Source organism: Xyrauchen texanus, chromosome 28 (genome assembly GCF_025860055.1).
Source record: "Xyrauchen texanus isolate HMW12.3.18 chromosome 28, RBS_HiC_50CHRs, whole genome shotgun sequence".
In the NCBI taxonomy this organism is placed as follows: domain Eukaryota; kingdom Metazoa; phylum Chordata; class Actinopteri; order Cypriniformes; family Catostomidae; genus Xyrauchen; species Xyrauchen texanus.
The window spans coordinates 16,961,030-16,985,619 of record NC_068303.1 but is presented as its reverse complement, the minus strand read 5'-3'; the positions used below and the strand labels follow the sequence as shown (position 1 = coordinate 16,985,619).

Sequence of the window (24,590 nt, the reverse complement as noted above, 5' to 3'; positions counted from 1 at the left end):
TATACATATTATATATGACAACCATGTTCAAATTTTTTTTTAAATCATTTTATGTCTTTTATAAACTGCAGTTGTTATCGTTGCATCTTCCACATCACGTGGGTACACAGACTTGCGGGTTTCACTGAGCTAAAATGAACTCAGGGACCTCAGTGAACAGTTTTGTCTGAAAGAATCCCAGGGCGGAGCCAACGAGTATGCTGCATCTCTTTGTTGGAGCTACACTTTATGCGATTCTCTCAAGTTAACTCACAATAAGCTCAATGTGTTTTAATAATAAAAATTACCTGCACTAAAAAGAACAGTGAGAACAGGTTAAGATGTTCAGCACATTTCAATGGAAAGGATAAATGTCCTAATTGTGTGTCCCCACTGGAGGATTTGTGATTTGTTTTTTGTAGGTCTGTCTGGGATAGCAGAGCTGAGTAGACAAAAGGCATCAACAGTCCCTCCCTCCACCTTAGAGATTCAGATATTCTCTGAAAAAGACAGAAAACATCATATTTCTTTGTCTGTGATTTCTTTTGAATAGTTGAGGCAGATTAGACATCTGTTTTTCCTACAAAATGTTATTTTTACATTAATCACAAAAAACATTAAAGACATAAAATAATTTCATGGGTTGATATTCATAAAATAAGAAATAATGGGAACAAAGGCAATTAAAGGAATATTCTGGGTTCAAGCTCAATCAACAGAAATGTGGCATTTTGATTTGTCCCAAAAAGAGCAAAAATCTGTTTTCCAGTGAGGAACTTACAATGGAAGTTAATGGGGCCAATCTGTAAATGTTAAAGTACTCATTATTTCAAAATTATAGCCACAAGACATGAACAATATGTGTTAATATGATTTTAGTGTGATAAAATCACTCACTAACCTTTTCTATGTAAAGTTATAGCCAATGTTAAAGCCTCCTTGCCTTGATGTAAACCCAAAACCCCTAAAATGACTGTTAAAATGACTATTTAAACTTTAGAGTTCAAATAATGCATGAGTTTTAACAGAAGAATAAATGTGTGTGGTTTCATAAAAATTATAAGCTTCACATTTTCACATTTAAACCCTCCATAAAATGGCCCCATACACTTTCATTTTAAGTGCCTCACTGTAACCTTGATTGTTTTGTTGAGAAAAAAAATTGTAATCAGCATTATGCTACAAATGCTGTCGATTGAGCTTAACTTGTATTGAACCCTGAATATTCCATTAATATTCTTCTAAAGATCAATAGTTTATTATTTATTATTGTATAAAGATACACTAAGGAGCTTCAGTCATTATGTCTGATAATACAAACTGCAAGTTTCTCACTAATCTGATTCCACAGTGCAAATTCACTACTAACTGGACATTAATTGTAAAATATTGGCTACTCCCTTAATCAGAAAAATACCTTTTATTGCTCTTTTAAAGCTACTGCAGGAGGTTGGTTTAAAAGGCAGCATCTGGGTGTGTGTCATCATTTTAACATTCTAATTACAATACAGACAAGAGATTTTTCGGTTCTTTTGTAATCTTTTGGAAAGGGTTTGTATGAGTCACATACAGTATAAAGAGAAAAGACAAGGGTCTGCACTTGGTGTGAATAAGGACAATTTCACCATTTAGAACAAGCTACAAACATTAAAACAGTGTTGAGGCTGAAAAAGAACAGAGCTCCTGTGTTGATGGAACAAAAAGAAACAGGCTTAATTAATTGTTAAAGAAGGTGAGAAATATTAAAAGCACATACATTTAAAAAGTATTTATTTAGGGAAACATTTTTGAAAACTGCTTCCTGCATATAATACAAACAATCTGTCTAAAAGATTCCAATATCTTTTCTTTATTGCTAACTGGTGCTGAAGTGAACTGTGGTTTTTAAGCCAACATGTTCTAATAATGTATTATTTTATTATCTATATTTATCAGTGTTTTAAAATAGTTATCTTCTAAAGATGACTAATTATTTATCTAAAATTGTAATCAGATTACTTTATAAATTAAATCATTGGAAAGTAATCGTATTACTAATTACTTTACTTTTAAGTTACTTTCTAAAACCCTTTTCTGCTCAACAAATTCATAACAATGTGTATATTTCTTGTTCATTGTTACACACAAGTCATACACTCATCACCTCGCATTTCTCCTTCACAATGACTCGTTATGGGGCCAAAATTCCTGTATTATACATAAATTATATATTAGAAAGAAGCATAACTCTATTTTGATTAATTGAAAGTCAGTAACTGTAATCTGATTACAAGAATTTAAAATATAATTTATTACACTTCTCTTTTGACTAAAAATAAATTACATTACAGGAAATAATTACTTTGTAATTGGATTACATCCAACATTGATATTTATATTATTAGGTAGTGGAAATGTAATTTATTTATAGTGAAAATGTACTTTAAGTGGGATAAATCATTTTGTCTCAGTCACTGACACAATTCATGCAAAGTATTATATATTGTTTACAATCTACATGGTTATCATAACATCTGAGTGACATTTAGGCTTCACAAGACATTACTACATATGTTTTTAGGGTTTCATTTAGTGACAGCAAAACTTTTAAACAGTAACTTTGAATGTTCTTCCTTTTGTTCTGCACTGCATTATTGTGCTCTTTTGATCACTTTTATAAGCAATGAGCAGCAATTAATGTTAAATTGCTAATGAATAAAGCCAGTTGGCTGCTCTGAGGGGTGTGGAAGGTAAGGTCTTGCTATAATGGCAAATTTCCACAATTAAGTCAAAAGATATTTAACGAGGACCTTCCAAAACCAAAATCAAATGAATTTAAAGATCTTCAGCACTGTGGAGGTCTTACACCCAACCTAACCCTTGATTTCTTTACACACAGATACTTTTAAATGGAGCTGAGAAAATACCACATCATATAAATCTTTAAACCTTAATCAGACCTGAAGTCATCAAACTTTGCAATCTTAGATGTCAGTAAAGAACTTCAACCATCTTTTTAGAGTCATCATCATAGCTTGTGTTTTCGGCCAAGCAGAGCTTCTCCTTATGTGTGGTATGAGCTTTTTGAACTCAGAGAACGTGGAATCTTTCAAGAGGCCTTGTGGGGGAGACAGATTGTGTGTCTCTGTGTGTGTAAAGAGAGAGAAAACAGGGTGTGCAAACACACAAGCTATGTGGAGGGCTGGGTGACAGATGTGCTATCCACTTTTGGTTGCTGATGAAAAAAACACAGTGGCAGCATGGGCAGAACTTTGAAAAAGGGGAACCAATGTGGTGCTTTAGCATGTTTGAACTGAATGACTTATGCTCAGATAGGTTGGGTTCTAAGAATTAGGTCATCCAAGAAAGGGCAGGCCTACTTTTAATCACTATGATGCAACATGTTTTTCCCAAATCTTTTCCATCTAGGCTGTTAGAAAATTCTGTGAACTTTGCAAGTCTTTTTTAAATATCATAAATTAAGATTTTTTCTTTGTTTGTCTTATTCCAGTGCAGAACTTATATAGTAAATCACTTAACATTTTTAGTAATTAAATTACAAAGACCCATCCACTGTCACTGGCACATGAGTTCAGACTGTAAGAGCATCTTGCCTCCTCACCCAAGCAACTCACAGAGCTTGGTGAAGCAGGATAAAGAATTCACAATATTCACAGTATTTTGTTCACAATTACACAAGTATAAATATGGAACAACAAAAGTTACTCACACTGCATAGCAAATACAAAAAGAGTTTGCAAACCATTTGAAATCAACTGATTAAGCACATGAAGCAACTTTTTTGAATGATGTAAATGTTAATGAGATAATATAATGCTGTTATTGTAATTCTACCTATATGAAAATAATTAATACATTTTAAAATATTTGGAAAAGAAAAAACAGAAAGAGCCAAATAATCTAAAGTGTGGGAATTTGGAACAAACACTTACTGTCTATCTTGACAATTCCCATATCCTGTCTGAAAAATGCATTGTCTAGAAATATAGCAACAAGATACATATTCCGGTTTCATGTTTAATTTTGGCAAATAATTGTTGCAGAAAAGAAATAAAATGTATTTGTTGTTGGGCGTGTGGTCACATGTGAGCTCCATTTTCCGGGTGAAATGTCCACATAGGGGCACCAAAAGTGAGTTGTGAAGTGAGTGGTTTTCAGTTGTAAAAGCTGTAATATACTGTACAGTAGTAATGAGGAATGCATATTTTATAAACTATACTCCCTAAACCTAACCAATTTAGCCTAATGTTAGAGGGGAAAAGCAAGCAATGAAGCCAATGCAAAAATGTCTAACAGTGAGTCGGCACAATGTGGCAGATCAGAGACTATTTAGCAGAGACGGGCCACCTCTGTTCAAATTAATGGGAGAAATCAGAACGGTCAACGGATGTAGAAAGGAAGTCCCGTCTTAAGCTGCATTCACACTACCAGCTACTTTGTCGCAGCAGGTCGCTAGTGGTGTGTATGGATAGTCTAAACAGCACTGTTTCTTTACAATGAATATTATTATTAAAATATTAGGATCACGTGAGCTCTGCCATCTTCTCTCGTATTGGCTGTCGCTCCTGAATGTCGCTTTTCAGTTGCATAAAGTAACACATTTCTCAACTTTGTCACATCACTGGACACACACCCACGTGTTGCCAGAAGTCACCAGCTCTCATTTAAAATGAATGAGATTAGGTTGTTTTGTCACTGCGTGTCGCTGGCAATGTGGACGCTTTACAGGTAAAAGAGCTAATCACCTTTTAGGTACAGACATCGAAAGTCAATCAACTTGAGAACATGCATGCGCATTAGCTCACAAGTCACACACGAAAAAAAGGTTTAAGTGTAATCTGAGATAATGAAGGTATCACAATTTATGATACCAGTGTTGTCAGATTTTACTGCTTATTTGAAATGTGTTGATCATGATATTGACCAACTGTTCTGGAGATTTTGGTCTTTCCCCATTCAAGGAGATAGGAGCTGCACGTTTATGCCACTTGCTTACATATTAAAATATCTGTCCGAGAGCATTCCAAAGATGGCCGCCAGTGGACTGACTTGATTCCCAACCACTGTGCCGCAGCAAAGATGGTCAGGTGTGCCGTGGAAAATTATCAAATTCCACAAAATAAATAAATGCATGAAAAAAAAATTATTAAATCTAAACTCCTCACCTTTTGGAGAAATTTGCCATTTTGAAACCATAATCAGTCACTTTTGTGATTGTCAAGAACAATGATTGATGTGCAAAAGTGATTGATATTTATACACGTTAAAGGTCTTTCACGAGACTCGCGTCGGTGCTGCAGAATACACCAACGTGTTTTTCACACATATGTTTTTGCTTCACCAATAATGTCTTTGAGAGTACTAAGCAACAAGAAATTTTTTAAAACTGTCCAAATTTGTGAAGAGACTTTGAATATCTCATAATTTCTTTTCATTAAATATTACCTTATCGTTTAATATCAGAGACCCCAGTTGTTGAACTAATTTAAATTCACCAAGAAAACGCTTAGACCTAAACATAAACAAGTACTTTTATTACTTTCTGCTATCAACTGCAAGCTATTTTCTCTCTTCCAAATACAGGTTTTCAATGTTTATTGTGCACACCTCCTGCGTTTTTACATGGCAAACTTGTAAAATCACACCTCTGTGATGCTTTCTGCAACTCTTGTCATGTGGAGGGCAATGCCGTGCTTGCCGCTGTCGTTGAACGGACCGTTGACGCCTCGACTCAACTCATGTGAATTGTGCTTTACAATGATGAAAGAAAATTATTGAAACTCAAAATGATTATTATTTGTCTATTATTGTGATATTTTCTGATTAAAGCAATATTCAGCAGTTTAAATAGGCTACTGTAGGAAAATGATACCGTAGATCTGTTTGGGTTTATAATTCTTATACTCAAGTCAGTAGATTTGTAGCCATGCAAGTTTTAATAAAGGAGAAGGTAAGGATGTTTTTGAAACTCACTATTATTAGACTATTATTGTTGTCTTTTTGGATGAAAAATAATGCTCAGAATGAAGGAAGACTAGAGATCTGCTTTTTTCTTTTAATGCTTGAACACTATAAAGTCTCTTGGTAGATTTCAGTCATGAATGACTCAAAATGATTCAATGACTCAATCATAGTACATAAGACGCTCAGTTGCTCATCGCCACCTAGTGACATTTCCAGAAGGGTGAACTGAACAAATCAGTTAATAAAATTTAACTAATTTGTGAAACAGAAGCAAACCTCACCAGAATACTCTTTATTTTGCAGCTAATTCTGCACAATTGTAAACTTGAATAAACTTGAATCACTAAAATAGCTGGAACTGGTGCTTTTAGCTTATTCTTTAAAAAAATATACCCCCAGAAAAAGGTTTTGTGGACCAGTGATTGTCTTACCTTTTTCGCCACCTTGTGAGTTTGCATCCCTATAATTTGTTGTGGCATTGCAAGAACAAATCTACAAATTAGAAAATAAGCAAGTTTGTTGTTTTTACATTACCCATTTAGCGCTCCTGCCACCTGTGACCTCACACAGCATACCTATGTGACTTTTGTTTTTTTTTTTTTGCATAGCCAAATTTCAAACATTACAAGTAAACACGCATGCTAAGACGGACAGAGAACATGGACAAGTTCTTGAAAATATTGACGATGGTTAGCCTATGTGGGATAGTGGTATGCCGTAGAATATTTTAGTTGTAAAAAGTGTGCCGTGGCAGAAAAACGGTTGGGAAACACTGTGCTAGAAAGACTTTGTGGCAGAACATGTCAACTACTCCTCCTTTGGTTGAGTAATGACAACATTGCTATCCACATTTATTAGAATTCACTAGAATTCTCATTGCCTGACCAGTGATAATTGATCAATCTCTTTAAATACAATACTTTATTATGACTAGACAGCCATAAACCATTTCAATAGCATACAGACATTTATATTTGAGATGGTTTCCCACTGGCAGCTCATATATCTTTTAAGAAGGCTGCAAAAAGAAAAACATTAAATATGTGTCACAGTCATATATTTAAATTATAGCTGCTTTGTTCAAAAATTAAGACAGGACTTGGCACTCTGTCCATTGTAACTTCTCTTTTTTTGAAGATTTCTTTTTAAAATACAATTTTACATTATGAAACAAGTGAAGGGTTGGAAGCATTTTCAGACTTGACATGTCTGTCATTTATCTGTCTGTCTCTATCTATCAAACAAAACAAGAAAGAGTTCAGCATTACAGCAGGAAATACTTCCTTACTGCTCATGAACACAACACAGCTGAGAGACAAAGACTGACACAGACAAACAGTGGTGGGGGAAGGAGAGGAAATATGTGGGATAAAAACAAAAGATAGTATTGTGACGTAAATTGTTTACAATGAAATCATGATGGAGACTTTGCTGTCTAGTGTACCTAGTGTGTTTGCGTATCTCTGTGTACACAACCCCTAGGTGAGATAGTCGAGGTTAAAGCCTCGTGCTGATAATGCTTGCAGTGCACTACCCACATTGAGTGTTTTCCATTTGGCACCATGTACCGTTAAAGCCGTAGTGTTGTTTCCAACAAAATTTCCACCAGCTCAAAATAGTGCTGTCTGTTTGGACGAGTCCAAGTCAAACAGAAACCACGCCAGGAAAGTTCTGAGGATAGCCCTCTACATGTGAGAGGGGAAAACAATCCTAAAAAGCTTGCTGGGTAAATTGTTAACCTGCATGCCCTGGGATATTTATTTTATTTCTGTTTTTATATGTTTGTACATGTCTATGACACACATCACAGTAGGGCAGGGCTTTTCAAACAGGAAGCATGTGGCCAGTGTTTACATGCACACAAAGTCAGCTGGTTGGGCTTTAGGAAAAGTGCCAGAGAAACACCCAAGACAACACACAGGCTCTCTCTGTCCCAATTTCCCTCTTGCCCTAACCTCTGGCTCTCTCTCTCTACACACACACACACACACACACACACACACTCCTACCCTGCTGTGCCAATGTGTGCCACCAATGTTTTACTTTCTGTATTGTATTTCAAGGATTAACAGTTTAATGACATTTTCATGACAGTTTCTGATACAATTCCTACCAACTTTTCAGTTTGGGTCAAAAAAGACCCAGAGGATTATAAACATCAACATTGACATAGTCTTATTCTTCACACTGAACACAAGCTTTTAAAGCAGAATGTCATCTGGAAAGAGCGCCACCTATATGTAAGTGGTGGCACTATTCTTTTACAGTGGACATACTGTTTACCCTTCATATATTTTTTGTTAAAAAAGATGGAAATTGGAATACTTGCACCAGAATTACGTCTGTTTAAAACTAATACAGAATCATGGTTTATATTTTAAAATATATTTATTTCTGAATACAAACATCCCCACACATATCTAGAGATCAAATCATCGCATATAATTGTTTTTTTATATGTTTTTATTTAAGCCTGAAGAATACATTTAGCAATGCCCTAGCAGCAACCCAAAACAGCCTGACATTGCATAAATATGATCATATATGTAGCTTTTCACTTCTTTTAACTCTAAAACAGGCCTAAAATGACCTAAACATCCCAAGCGGTAAAAATAAAAATAACATTGCATGTGTCTGAGGCTTTTAAAATGTTCTTGTGTCATCCATATGTAACTTACATTTATCTCTTTGCTTGAGAAGTGTGTGATGGGCTTATTGTATTATCGATGACATTATACTTATTTTGTGTACTTCTCACCATAGACTTTATTGTTTTATGTTTTTTAGAGTATAATTTGAAAGTCGCATGGGTTTCTTTTTTGTGAATTAAGATTAGCCTGGTAATGGCAATAATTTTGTTTGATTTTGATCTATGAAACAAACAAAAAGTGTGGGTAAAAATTTCTTAGGTTTAAACAAAGAAATGATCTTTAGATGGTCAAACCATCTTGGACTTCAGGAGAAAAGACAGAGAACACAGCCCCATCACAAGTTCCTTGTGTCCACATCACTGAGGAAGTCACATGGTTCTTCCACACTGAGGCTATTGTGAAGATCCTGAGATGCCTGAGGAAGTTTGGAATGAACCACCACATACTCACATGGTTGTACACCAGCACTGTAGAGAGCATCCTGACTGGCTGCATCACCGCCTGGTATGGCAACAGGACCGCCCTCAAAAGCAAAGCCATGCAAAGGTTGGTGTGAACTGCCAGACACATCATCGGAGGTGAGCTTCCCTCCCTCCAGGACATCTATAACAGGCGGTGTGTGAAAAAACTCAGAGGATCATCAGAGACTCCAGCCACTTGAGCCATGTGCTGCTCTCACTACTACCATCAGGCAGGCGGTATCGCAGCATCAGGACCGCACCAGCCGACTACATGACAGCTTCTTCCCTCAAGCAATCAGACTTTTGAACTCTTGATCGCTCATGATACATATATCAGCACTGCATTTTATTAGCCTCAGACTGGACTCACATTTTATACTTCTCTTAATAACACACTGGCAGCTGATTATCAACCGACAGCTGAATGTCAACACAACACACATATTTATTTCCACTGATTACATGGGAGGAGGTACAGTGTATTTTTATTGTATACAGTCTTCTTATTTTGTGCCAACTGTATATCATTTTTTATTGTATACAGTCTTATTTTGTGTATACTGTATATTATTAGGAGTATACTGTGTTGTGTAACAAGAAGTGTAAACTGTGTTATGTATAAATCAGATGTTTATTGTAATTGTCATATTGCTATGTTACTTGGAACCGCACCCAAGACTTTCACCCACTGTTGCACTTGTGTATATGGTTGAATAACAATAAAGAGATTTGATTTGAAACAGATGCAAAACAAATACAAACATAGCCATTCCAGGTATAACAATGCACACTCTTATAATCCCTTGTCGTCAGATGACAACATCTGTTGCCACTTTTTCCTTTGTTCAGCCTCACAACAGTATTAAGATTTTTTTATTTTTGAGACTTATCAAATTATTATTTTTTCTTCTTCATAAAACAATGGGTGATATTTACATAAGATGAGTAGTTTTATAAAAACCTTTGTGATCAATTGCCTTTTGGGGATCAATGAATTACATCAATCTGAGAAAAGCAGGCAGCTGTAAATAATAAAAAAAGGACAGTTGGAAGTATGCATATCTATTATTAGTTTTAGTCACAATGTAAGCAGATTTTAGCAGATCTTCTCCTGCATTAGCCATTTTTTGGACTTAAAGGGGGAAAATGGCTTATCAAGTAATTGACATATTATCAAGAGTCCAATCATTTTTATGTGCTACATAATTTTTATGTGCTATTTTATGTGCTATATAATTTTGATGTGCTATATCTAAGTTTCATTCCACATCAATCACAATAGTGAGACCAGACTGATATCTTTGTACACAGCTTCACACCTGATTTCTTCAAGACAAAGGTTATAAGAACAAAGATGCCCAAAAGACAAATAAGCAACCTTAAAACAGCAGAAATGCACAGCTGAAGTAGTGGGATATTTCGTGAAACAATTTTCAAATGTTCCCCAAATATCAAGTTTACTCTTATTTGCAAAGAAGACAGAACCTCATTGTTAAAATAAAGGAATCTATCAGAAATCTTAAATGAACCAACACCACCTGTTGGTTCACCTTGTTACTAAAACCATTACTCAACTGGATTTTCTTAAATCAAAATGTGCACAGGAAATAACACACTTTTGATCAAAATAAAGCCAGTTCATTTCAAATCTAATTTCAGATGAAAATTGTGTCAGACAAATTGTAGGAAATATCACCAATTCACAATTTTAAAACTATGGTGCCGTTTATTTCCCTGGCTACATCAAATGACTCAAAACAGCTGCTGTTACGATCACAACATCATACAGATCAGAAAAATGTTTTGCACAGTGCTGTTATTTTGATGGGGGGAAAACAAGATCTTGGAAACTGATGTACAGATTTTCACTTTCGGCCAACATTATTGTATTTGACATACTGTCGGTGGCAATGTTGGTAGGTGGATGTTTCACAGCAGCAAGCAAGTCAAATTAGAAGACCGCTTTATCTTAAGGCTTTAAACCAACATGTTCATTATGACTAAAATGTAAATTAGCAAAAACACATTTTATCATGTCAAGTTATTTAAACCTTACAAAGATCATACAATCACAGATCTTGCCACTGGCAAGAATCAATCCACTTGAATGAATCAAAATACTCTCAAATGTAAATTTGAGACATTACATTTTATGGGAACATTTTCATGGGGAGATAGTCACTTGGCTGATATCTTTTCAGGAAGCGGCGCTCCACATTGAGGACCTCTTGGTGCACTTGAGCTTGAGTGACTCCCAGCAGAAATGAGAAGAAATCCAACAGCCACACATACATCCTGGGCAAGCTGGGCTCGATTTCTGAGTAATGATCGCCACAAAACCTATGTGAGAAAAAGAGATCCATACTTAATCTTGTGCTGTTTGGGAGTGCCAAATAAGGTAGAATCTTCAATAGTGCCCTGGACTCCACTGACCCAAAATGCAATCTATTATGATTAGACTGTGTAGAGCAGGCAAAAAACAAAAAAAAAGCTAAATTCAAATAACTATAAAACTGTGCATTGTGTGCAGGAAAAAAAAAAATAGGCTTATACATTTTTAAAAGGGAGAAAACTCTTCCCCTTTCTTTTGTGTTGGGTCCATGTTGCATCCACTAAAATTCAATGGTATTGTGGCGCAAATTCACCTGTCTCTTGGTAGAGGCTAGCCAAATTAGACAGATGTCAACATGGACAATTTGTGATTGTCCATCCTCGAAAAACAAGAAGAAGAAATCTATGTAAGATAGAAAAACATCTAAACCAGACCACGTTGAATATGCAATATGCAAGGCTTCCGCTTCATGTAGTTAAAGGGATAGTTCATCCAAAAATGGAAATTCTCTCATCATTAACTCACCCACATGCCAATCAAGATGTGTGATTTTCTTCTGCAGAACACAAACGAAGATTTTTTTGGAAAAATCTCTCAGCTCAGTAGGTTCATACAATGAAAGTGAATAAGGGCCAGAAAGCACATAAAGGCAGCATAAAAGTAAACCATAAAACTCCAGTAGTATTAATCTATAAATAATCCATATCTTCATCACTTTTGTTTTTGGCGATTCACATTCCTTGTGCATATTGACACCTACTGGGCAAGGAGAATTTATAATAAACAAAAAATATTGATCTGTTTCTCACCCACACCTTTAATTTAGCTTCTGAACATATGGATTTAACCACTGGAGTCGTATGGGTTATTATGCATTTATGCTGCCTTTATGTGCTTTTTGAACCTTCAAAAGTTCTGGCCACCATTCAAGTGCATTGTATGGGCCTACAGAGCTGAGATATTCTTCTAAAACAAAAATGTGTGTTCTGCATAAATTCAGTCATACACATCTGGGATGGCATGAGGGCAAGTTAATGAGAGAATTTTCATTTTTGGGTGAACCATCCAATTCATGTACTGGTTGGATTACAGCAACAATGTTCCTTTAATTTCACTCCACAACATATAAGTATATCCTTTAACATATAACATGTATCCTTTTGTGATATTTACAAAGATAATTTACAAAATAATTCTTCCAATCTTTTAATGCCAAGAGACCAGTAATATCCTTCCCTATGTAGTAGGAAAGTCTCTAAACAACTCTTTTTATGAGAAATTAATAATAGGCCAAATTAACTTCAGCTAGAAAACTTGAAAAATTGTCAAAAGAAAGCTGGATTTTGGGTCAGTGGGAAAAATTATTACTTTTCTTCACCAGTGATTCATGATGCTATTCCAAATCATAAAAAAGGAGGATTATACATTTTTGTACAGTTTGTGATTTAACCAAGTGACAGGTCACTTATTGGACTGATATTTGGGCACTGTGAGATTACTGGTGTATGTACAAGGCTCACTTTGGTGGGCAGGGTTTAAGATCAGCATGCCAGTATTTTCGGTTGACGAGGCACTTGACCCCTTCTTTCTTAAAGGTACAATTCAACCGATGGTGATGCATACTGGGTCCATCGGAAAACTCCTCTTTGCCCCAGTGGAAGTGAAAGCTGGAGATGGTGTCTGTGGTGGAAGGCGATTGCTTCGGTGCAGAGTCAGTTAATTTCTGAAATCTGTGCTGCAAATGTTCAACCACACCTGGAGATAGCATTGGTTATATTGAGATTCTGGGTAACATTTTACAATAAGATTTTATTGGTTAACACTAGCTAACTACATAAGTTAACATTAACTTACAATCAACAATACTTTTCAGCATTTCATTAATCTTGCTGAATGTTAAATTCAACATATACTAATAAATTTTTTAAAACTTAATGTTGTATGTTACTAACATTGCATATGCATTATGAACTTAAGAAATAAAGAACAAATACTTTTTTTTTTAATTTACATTACACAACATTAATATGCTGTAAAAATATATTATTCATTGCTAGTTCATGTCAACAGGCAACCTTATTAATAACTGTTACCAGAAAATTATATAATTAAAGTGTTTGACTGAGCAGATCTGCTTACGTCTCTTTTTGAGGACCACACTCTTGTTTTTCAGAGATGGAATGAGAGGCTTGCCGGCTTTCCACTGTCGTCTGAAAAGAGCAGGACACTTCACATTCAACACAGTGAACCTTCACATCTTCAGCAGAAGACAGAGCAAGAGATGCTGAGTTAACCAAATATTTGATCATTTACAGAATTTGTCATTTTGAAAAACACAGAAAAATAAATTGATAGTATATATTCCAGTAAAAGTTAATGTGATATTTTCTACTAGCTATTCTCAGTTGCGTTACGATACCTTTATTTTTGTGAAATAAGTTTCTGTGGCTCATGATAAGATTCACGGCAGTTTCCAGCGCTAAAACCAAAACTTTAATTTCCTTTCTAAATCGCAAGTAGAAGGGAAGATGATCAGCTCATAAACACTTATTGCCCTGTTCCTCACACAAAGCTACTGAATGACATCAAAACTCTTTTACTGTAGTGCATGACTTGTAAGGAGATACATCTTTTTAAATAATACATATCTTTTCTTTTTATCCCCTTTTCTCCCAATTTGGAATGCCCAATTCCAACTACTTAGTAGTTCCTTGTGGTGGTGCGGTTACACACCTCAATCCAGGTGGCAGAGGACAAGTCTCAGTTGCCTCCACTTCTGAGACCGTCAATCCGAGCATCTTATCACGTGGCTCGTTGTGCCTGACACCACGTAGACTCCCAGCATGTGGAGGCTCATGCTACTCTCCACGACCCACGCACAACTTACCACATGCCCTTTGAGAGCGAGAACCCCTAATGGCGACCACGAGCATGTGACCCTACCCTCCCTAGCAACCGGGCCATTTTGGTTGCTTAGGAGACCTGGCTGGAGCCACTCCTCACAAACCTGGATTCGAACTTGTGACTCCAGGGGTGGTAGTCAGTATCAATACTTGGTGAGCTACACATGCCCCCAAGGCGATACATTTTTAAAGGGATAGTTCACCCAAAAATGTGTATTCTCTCATTTCCTCACCCTCATGCCATCACAGATGTTTATGACTTTTTCATCTACTGAAAACAAACAAAGATTTGAGAAGAATATTTCAGCTCTATAGGTTCATACATGGACCTGGTGGCAAGAACTTTGAAGGTCCAAAAAGCATATAAAGGCAGCATAAAAGTAATCCATATGACTTCATTTGTTACATATATATCTTCATAAGCAATACGATAGGTGTGGGTGAGAAATAGATCAATATTTAAGTCCTCTTTTTACTATAAATCTCCACTTTCACATTCTTCTTTTGTTTTTGGCAATTCATATACTTTGTGCATATCGCCAACTAATGGGCAGGGAGGAGAATTTATAGTAACAAAAGGACTTAAATAGTTGATTTGTTTCTCACCCACACCATTCATTTAGCTTCTGAAGATATGCATTAACCACTGGAGGAAAAAATCTTTGTGTTCAGCAGAAGAAAGAAATTCATACACATCTGGGATGGCATGAGGGCGAGTAAATGAGAGAATTTTAAATTTTGAGTGAACTATTCGTTTAACATTGCCAACTGCATTTATAAGACTGTACTAAATGTGATCAAATTGCTCAGTAACTCAACTGATAGAGCATTGCACTACCTACAGGGCACAAGTCCTGAAGCACACTTCCTGAGTCGAAACATGAGACAAAAGGGTCATAGAAGCACCACAAAATGACACGGTTGCTTCAGCTATGGTATTGTATAGATTACATTTGCATTTGATGACATTATCGGTTATGTTTAGGGCAGGGAGGTAGGTTTTGTTGATTCTGAACGAAGAGAAAATGTAACATGCTCTGAGTGTCACAGTGGACATTTCACCTCAGCACTGCTACAATATGTGCAAGGAGCAAAGTAATATAAAATGTCATAGTCATAATTTTTTTCATGATATAAAAAAATAAAATAAAAAAGCCAAAAATCCACATCACTGCCCTTTCACAACTAAAGACTAAAAATGCTTTTTCCACATAAGTTCTTATGGCATACCATACATCTGTTTAATTTTGGGGTAAATTAAAACAATGACATATACTATTGAATCATTAAAGGAAATTTACAAACCAGTCCGTCAAAGTGACGGGTATGCATATGTAGCACAACTTCTGGAAGTGAACAGGTCAGAGGACTTCAGGCTTGAGTCTTACCGGGCTTCTGCTCGTTCCCTCTTCTGTTTGGCTTGCTCTATGGCAGGCTGCACAGTATTAAACCACTTTCTCAAATTGAAGACTGTAAAAACCAAATGAGAGCATGTCGTGAGCTAAAAATTACAATTAACAAAAATGATATGCATCAAAGTAAAAAACTATTGATTGATCCTTAAAAGGACGTCACAACTACCTTTCTTCTTTTTCTTCTTCAAGACTGCATCAGATAACCTCCTTAAGACATTAAACAGAGAAAAGGAAATATATGCAACATAAAATTTAAACCGTAGGAACATTACAAGAAAGCGAGTGAACATAAATTTAAAAAAAAGTGGCACTTGAAGAATTTTAAGACAATGAAAAGTCCCCAGATACAAATTATAAAAATTTCTGGCCTTTGAAGTGACATACCACTCCTCCTGATCATCCAACTTGAAAAGAAGCTTCATAGTGACAATGATAACAGCTACTGCCAGAATGTCATAGCATATGAGACGAGGCTTCTGTCCGACAGGGTTAAAGGTCAGGAATGAGTCTATTCCCATAGCAGCCTGATCGATAACCTTACAGGCCCAAACATGAAGGGAATCTGAGTGGGATCAGAGAGAGACAAACACAGAAGAAGAAGAGAATGAGAATGTCCGGTTCCAACATTTCCACAAAACATTACACCAGTTTAAGTAATCAAATTAAGTAAGTCCTATACAATAAACAAACAACACACATATCCAAATCACAGTGATATGAGTGATGTGCAAAGCAATCCTATAAATTCTACAAATAATGTCTTCTGAAAGCGATACAATCGGTTTTGGACCAAAATATAACTCCTTTATCACTGCAAATGTTGCCATTGCAGTCTCAAGGCACGATCATGATTTAAAGCTCAATTACATTTCCTTGAGCTTGATGCATGTGCAGAGCGCTAGTAAGTCGAGCTTGAAATCATGACCGCCAAGGAGACATCAGATGACATTTATAGTGAAAACCGAGTCACTTTTGGTCTGTTCTAACCCAAAACCAATTAACCACTGGAGTCATATGGATTACTTTTATGCTACCTTTATGTGCTTTTTGAATCTTTGTGTTTGGCAAGAGGGAATTTTCATTTTTGGGTGAACTTTTCCTTTAATATCTTTTGCTTAAGTAATTGTATCTTATTTTAAGAATATTTAGATATTTTTGCTGGAAAACAAGCCAAAAAACTGATTAAGAAATGTTTTTTTGCAGTGTGAGTGTCAGTGCATATAAAACAACCAGTGAGAGAGGATTATAGATGTTGGGCAAATTCATTAAAAATCTAAATCCTATTTGACATCATAAGCCTCAACCTCTCCATTAGCTTTGAAAAAATACCCACCAGGGAGGTTTGACTCCAGCAGATAGCGGACAGTGAGCAGAGTCGGCTGTAGAAGACAGTCCTGAGAAACAGCTGGGAAAGACGGCAAATTCATGAATGTAGCCAGATAAACAGCTTCTCGATGGACCACTGAGTACGAGGGAAGAGACTGTGAAAGACGAGCAGAAGTAACAGGTATCAGAAACACAACTGATCCACCTCACAACATGATGCAGTAGTTCTTGACTAAAGAAATGCGCTCAAATGTGCACAGGCTGCTTGTTGCTCACTTCAACTCGAAAGATCTGGGTATCTCTTCCAAATAGTCGCATCTCTGCGGGAAAATCTTCATGAAGGTTCAAGTAAGGAACATGTCTCTCTGACACCATCCTGCAAAAGAAAAATCACAGACTGCTAAATCAGTATTCCAGAACAAATATACAGAGTATAAAGCTCAAGAACATCTTGTTTGTACCATGGAAGAAAAACTAATTACAGTTTGGAACAACATGAGTGTGAGCAAATGACAGGATCCTCATTTGTGTGTGTACCATCCCTTTAAGAGACGAAAAGGTTAAACATATCTATGTAGTAAATAGCACTTGTCTTCCAAACCTCAGTAAGTCAGCTAGAGTGATGGCCTCTCTGACCCACAGCAAAGCCAGATAGCACAGGGCCAGTGTCCGCGGCATGGTCATAAGTTTGCGGCTTCTACTTTCCCTCTTGTATGACAAAGCATCCAGAGAGCCTGAACATACCCGTCTATCAGTGGTGCTGCCTGTAACAGAAAAACATGTTTAGTCACCTAACAAAATGTAGTTCAATTAATATTTCAAATAAGGTGGAAATGTGCCAGCTGACAAAAGGAAGGAGGTGGTGACGTTTGTACCAGAGGCGGATATCGCTTCAGCCTCTGATGTAACCCTGCTCTGGAATGACTTTTCACTTGCAGCCATAGACTCTGGCTCACTCTCTGAGGTCAGATCCTGGAGGAAGAGACATTGTGGTGAAGGTAGGAAGATGGTGGAAAGACAGGACAGAAAACTAGAGAAAGGGAGAGAGTGACTGAGGGTGATCATTCTAAACTGTGCACATTTCAAAAGTCCATCTATTTGTTTCAAAATCACATTGGGTGGTTTGAAGTAGAGACTAAAGCTCATGTCTGGTAATCAAAGGTTGCAATTAATTCAAAAGACAATGGAAAGAGAGTTGCCCCTTTTTTTGTTCTAAAGTCAAAACACTTGCTCACTTACCACTGTAATCTTTGGAGTGTCCATTGGATTTTTGGTGTAAGCTTGCCTTGTGTTCTGCAGATATCGCTTCCAGAAATTCCACAGAACCTCTGTCTATAAAAGAAATACATGACCCTGTTTACACCTGGTACTAAAGTGATATTTCTTTGTTGGCGAATAAAGTCATACATAACTAGGATGGCATGAGGGCAAGTAAATGGGTGAACTATTCCTTTAAAATGCGTTACGGTTGATATGATCACGTGGTCAGGCGAGACACAGCACTGATTACACCTTGTCGCATATATGAGTCTCCTGTGATCACTTGTGATCGGATTTCAAGGCAAGGGTTTCTGGCATACATCGGTGTGTTACTGCATTAGGACAGCAACTAACGATTATCTGGATAATCGACTAATCTTATGATAATCAGAATGATTATTCAACTATTTGGGCGATTATTTTAACGATTAATCATTAGTTCTAAACCGATCATTCAGCTTGTGCCTCGAGTTAAAGGTTTTATTAAACGTGCTTAATAACAATAGAGGACAAAATCACCTTTTAAAAATATATCTAAACGACATTCACTGAATGGGGGGGTATTTTTTTTATCAAGTATTTGGTCTTGTTTTCCATTTAGAAATGTCTAAAAATCATTAAAAACAAGATTCTACCTTTCTGTCAGTACATTTAGACACCAAAAAAGCAGGTTATTATGAGAATGTGGCTGGGTTCCTGCTTAAATGTACTGGATAAGCGGTGTACACTTTATACATATATGTGCAGCTGGTCAGAAAGCAGCTTCCCCACAGCAACCTAATCCCACAACGCTACTGTAAACAAACATGGCATCCGAGAAATACTTTGCTAGCGGAGGGACATTCCATCATTTAAACTGGTGTGTATAAATGAATATAGTTTACTGAGCACGTGGATATGCTTTTTTTTCTCAACAAAAACATGATACAAACATAACTCAAGTATTTATATTAGTCCTGTACGTTAATTGTATCAGTCTACTTTATTCGTTCATTTTTCTTTGCTTTGCACAAGCTTAAATACATTAATTCTGTTCTTTTCGGTTTTCACCCATTACTTATTTAAATGTTTTCAACAAAAAACACAGGACATACAAGCTTGTTTTGGATGTATTTTAGCTTTTTCTTTTCTTTTTAAATGCAACATCATGACAATTTTTTTTTTTTAAATTACTTATTACTTGTTACTTTGTTTTACCTTCATTTAAATAATAGAATATTCGAGTATTCATTTTTTAATTAGCTTAAATATTCAAATACCAAATTATTGATGAATGTCTATACCTAGTTCACACTTTTGCCAGTGCAGTAAAGACAAAATATACTTGCATTCAAGATATATAGTCTGAAAGCAAGTCTAAATATCTTATATGTTGCTTTTCAGGTAAATGTAAAGATATTTAAAAATATTTTATAATATATTAAACATTCAATATTTAGTTCTGCATTATAGCTCCTGAAGTAAATGTATGTTGTTTTAAAGGGGTTTTAGTTATTTATTTGGGAAAATGGGACTTTATATACTCTCAATTTTGTCACTTCAATCCTTCTTTAACTCACGAAAAACAAACTCTCTTCTTAATAGAGCTGCGTATCGCAGAATTTCTTCACGATAAGAACACTGCAACACACATGTATTATGATTCACTATGCCGTGAGCCATCACGTTATAATCTAGCTGCAGCAAGTGCGGGTGCGAGGGATGAGCGTCCACGCGCCAGACAGTGCATCAGACGGGTGCAGTTTCAATCTTTCCTTAGATCTGGTCACTTCACGCGACTCAAAGAGGCGCTGACCGCACAGAATAATACCAGTATTGGAGTTTCTTTTTAACATGACATCCTTCCATATTATTTGAACTTTAATAAAGGAATGAATTAAAAATGTTATGCGTAAGTTTTGCTTAAGTGGAACGGCAGCTCCAGCTCCGCTTTATTTCACAACGAGAGTGCTTCTGTATTTACTTATTTTGTATTTTATAAAATTCCCTCATATGTTCTACATCACCTGAAGCTGTTTGGAAAGTTTGGAGTGCGTCTGGACTGTGATCTGTGTGTTCATCCTCTCCTCAATCCAGATGCAAGCTGCAGTGCTGCTCTCACACGCATCATCATTAGAGTTTAATGTGATCTTCTGATGTGAAAGTTCTTGTGCATGTATCCCCTTTTTCAATTTTTTGCAATCAGCTGGTTATTTCATTTTAAAGCCACTTGTAACAGAAACAGTTTAAATTCTTGTTTTAGCACAGCAGTAGATTAACAGGTGATGCTTCACTGCTGTCCAGCAAGCATTCAGTATGGATAAACGTTTACACCTCAAAAGCTATGTGGTCACATGCATTTTTGACCATCTCCGAATGAGTTTTTTGTGATTCGATCACAAAATGTCTTGCAATCTGTTTAAACCTGCATTTAACTACGACCGCTTGTGATTGGATCATCCGATATGCATCTTAATACCAGGTGTAAATGGGGTCTGTAACACCTAATAAACAGCTACACCCATCATAAAGAAGCTATTGTTACTGACCTTGAACTGTGTGCAAACCCCAAGATTAACCAAAGCATCAGCCTGGTGTTTCAGGATGAATTGAAATCCCTCACATACCACCCACTCTCGTGCTCCTTCTGAAAACATACACAAGAAACCATCAGATCACAGAAAGAGAAGGGTTTTATAAATCAGGTAGCTGACATAAAATACTTTTGGGAATTTTACATGTCCTTTAACATGTCATACTGTAGTACACTCCATCTAAAACTAATTTTAACAGCATTTTGCTGATTCTCTTCAGCAATACATCAAATCCAGATAAAATATGCTTGCAGATGGATTTTAGATGTTATGTTGCAGTATGATTGCAGAAAGGTTTCCAACAGACTGGGAATCAAAAATTGTTAGTTGGGTATGCAAAAAGATTGATTTACCTCATATTAAGTGAGATACTACATGGAATATCTGTACTAAAATAATTTTTCACACCACAGGACAATTTTAAAGGAATTAGTAAAGGCAAAAGTGTTTAAAACGGTAAACAAAAAAATAAATAAATGTGAGTGACCAGTAAATGCACTGTAAACATTTTCTGTCCCTACATTCATTTAAATTTTATCCTAAATGTTAAAAGAAAAATGTCCATGGGTCAACTACAACAAAAAAAACAAAAAAACACTTGCACCACATATGTAATATAAAGTGCTTTTGACTGACCCGTTCCACTCTTCTTCGGTTTAGATATCCTTGAGATCTTGCCGCGTATGTGTTGGGCGGAATTATCATCCACTTCCCTTGTTTTCTATGAAAAATTGCATCATTTGTCCAGAAGAGAAAATATAATAGAAGTGATGGGAAGTAATCTGGATTATGCAATCAGATTACAAAAATCAAGAATTTGTTACTAGATTAAATGACATATTTAAATATGTGTGATCAGATTACAGCAACTACATGACTTTCAAAACAATCGCCAAGATGGACTTGGGGACTGACAAAATAGTAAATAAGTTTCATTTCATGTTCACAATTGTTTATCTTAAAACAAGTTTATATCAAAACATGCAACAAGAGTAATTAAATTACCTAAACAGTGTAAAATAAAAGATTAAGTTAAAGTGATAGTTCACCCAAAAATGACAATTCTCTCATCATTTACTCACCCTCATGCCATCCCAGATGTGAATGACTTTTTCTTCTGCTGAACACAAACGAAGAGTTTTAAAGAATATTTCAGCTCTGTAGGTCCATACAATGCAAGTGAATGGTGACCAGACATTCTTTAGATCCAAAAATCACAAAGGCAGCATAAAAGTAATCCATATGACTCCAGTAGTTAAGTGATATGATAGGTGTGGGTGAGAAACTGATCAATATACAAGTCCTTTTTTTTTTACTATTAATCTCCACTTTCACATTTTGAAAACATAAATATAAATAAATTGATTTAAACATTGATCTGTTTCTCACCCAAAGTGATTGCTTCAGAAGAGTCATATGGATTACTTTTATGCTACCTTTGCGATTTTTGGATCTTCAAAGTTCTGGTCACCATTCACTTGCATAGTAAGGACCTACAGAGCTGAGATATTCTTCTAAAACAATCGTCATTTGTGTTCTACAAAAAAAAAAAAAAAAAAAGACACACATCTGGATTGGCATTTTCATTTTTCGGTCAAATATCCCTTTAACTGATTATTACAATCTTAATTGTGCAATTTGTTATCAGTAGATGATGAGTACCAGATGGTTACATTTGAGAAGTTATCTACCCAACACTGATAATAAACTTCACGATCTGTCAGATCTGTGAGGTTAAGCGTGTAAACATAGCACTAAGTCATGAGATCTAATCATGTGTGTCTATCGACCAACCTCGATCACATTGTGACAGTTCTTGCAGAAAAAATGACCCCCATCTGACACTCCCCAGTCAACAACAGCACACTGACCACAAGGCTCACTGTAGCCACTCTGTAAGAGGAAAAGTTCAACAGGTAAATCAGCTGCAGCATGTTTAGCTCATATTTCCAAACACCAATGCATTTCGCTATGAAAAGGGCCAAACTAACACATGTTCAAGACTTTATCAAGGGAAACTCACAGTGAGCTGTTCGTCCATGATTGCAATACGAGCTGCTTAAAGCTCCCGCATCAAATTATAGACACGTTCTTGTGTAATTATGTTTCTGATTCAGTATATTTTCTAGCAGTGTGGCGAAAACAAAGCACGTTTTCATGATGGCCTTCTTCTTCTTCTTCTTCTTCTTCTTCTTATTTTATTGGCGGTTCACATTGTTATACAGTGCATTACTGCCATCTACTGCTGGATCAGAGATTTCTCCGTTCAGTTCTTTTTTCTGTCTCTCTCTTTTTTTATTTTTTTTTTATTTATTTTTTTGCTTTAATCAATATAAAATGACAGTCAAACCAACTGAAAGCATAAGAAATAAACAAAAACAAAAAAGGTATATCGACAATATACAGAATTCAAAAGGCTATAAATTATAAAATATACAATGCATATAATATTAAGATTCAAAAGGGAATATTCAAGGCTTTATAAAAGTTAATACTCTTTAGCGCTTAAATGTTTTTTTTGTTTTTTTTACTCCTGTTAACATATTTAAGGTATATTTTACTTATATTTTGAAGTGTGTGAAGTTTGGTTTCTGTGACGACCATTTACATTTATTAATAAAAATGTTACATAAATTAATAATACATTTAGAATATATCATGCTTTATGTTCAATTTTACAATCAAAATAAAACAAAACATCCTCTTTCCTTAAATGCATATCAATACCCGTATTCATCTTAATCAAATATTCTAAATCACACCAGAACATTTTTGTAGAGCTCACAAATCTTACAGGTCACATAATATCGTCTTGTAATTTTAAAGGTTTCTTCCCAATTAATATTTTGAAATTATGGATCAGAGACTTTCCTACATATATACTTCCCCATTCTATTCAGGCCTAAAAGCTTCCAATGGCGCTGTGTGTTCAGCTCCTCCATTTTTAGCTCCGAGCCCCTCATATTTCAGAGAGAGAGATAAAATGGGTTTAGGAGGGGGGGCTATATTCTTTCAATCAGATTTGAACTTTTAAGAAACTGTATATTACTTCCTATTGTTGGATTCAAAATGTTCTTTAATGTTATTTGTTCTCCTTTCTTCTGTAATTATTCTACTAATTTGTTTCTTTCTTCTGCATATTCTTTGCACTGTACTATTACATTGACTCCCCTGACTCCTTAACCCCACACCAGCTGCATAACCCTGTTGGATGTTTTCCTATTAAATGCATTGTTTCATTTAACCATATATGGCCGATCTGTGTCTTGATATAATACATTCTTCTTTCCTTCTTCCCCTGGTATCCTTCCTCTACCGACCAATGGTTGTACTGAATATAAATGTCTTCTCATTTCCTCATTATCCCAATAGTATTGGCACTTTTGCATTATTTTCTTTTTAGTTATTGCTTTAATTTCTGATCTACTATATTATATTTGCGTCTTCTTCTTCTTCTTCTTTCGGTTTTGTGGCGGTTGGCAAACAAACTTGTTGTGCATTTCTGCCACCTACTGAGATGGAGTAAAGAGCATACATTTCTGCTGCGTAAACAGATAAATGATTTGTTATCCTTTTATTTCTTTTATATTTAAACTGGGGAATGACCACTGCTGAAGCGGTTCGCCCAGTATCTGGATCTTTTGATCCATCAGTATATATTTGCAAACTCACTTTTGATTGTATTTCTGTTCTAAGAATTGCATCACTGCCAGCTGCTTCGAAATA

At 35.8% G+C, this 24,590-nt stretch overlaps 1 protein-coding gene across 2 annotated transcripts; it reads right to left on the bottom strand.

Annotated features, from left to right (window-relative positions):
• Positions 1 to 9,325: 9,325 nt before the first annotated feature.
• On the bottom strand, positions 9,326 to 23,041 carry taf1b (TATA box binding protein (Tbp)-associated factor, RNA polymerase I, B). Of its 2 annotated transcripts, XM_052095844.1 has the most exons (15): positions 22,888 to 23,041; positions 22,659 to 22,757; positions 21,501 to 21,585; positions 20,820 to 20,917; positions 18,271 to 18,363; positions 17,907 to 18,003; positions 17,633 to 17,795; positions 17,308 to 17,407; positions 17,039 to 17,186; positions 16,090 to 16,267; positions 15,872 to 15,912; positions 15,679 to 15,760; positions 13,527 to 13,597; positions 12,908 to 13,142; positions 9,342 to 11,395 (listed from the first exon to the last, which is right to left on the bottom strand). In XM_052095844.1, exons 1-15 carry the CDS (start codon positions 22,903 to 22,905, stop codon positions 11,206 to 11,208), a joined length of 1,698 nt encoding a protein of 565 aa, XP_051951804.1. In that variant the 5' UTR covers positions 22,906 to 23,041; the 3' UTR covers positions 9,342 to 11,205. The 2 variants fall into 2 exon arrangements, with proteins under 2 accessions (XP_051951805.1, XP_051951804.1); XM_052095845.1 differs by lacking the exons at positions 22,659 to 22,757; positions 22,888 to 23,041 and having other exon boundaries at positions 9,326 to 11,395; positions 17,907 to 18,061; positions 21,501 to 21,584.
• Between the last annotated feature and the right edge of the window lie 1,549 nt (positions 23,042 to 24,590).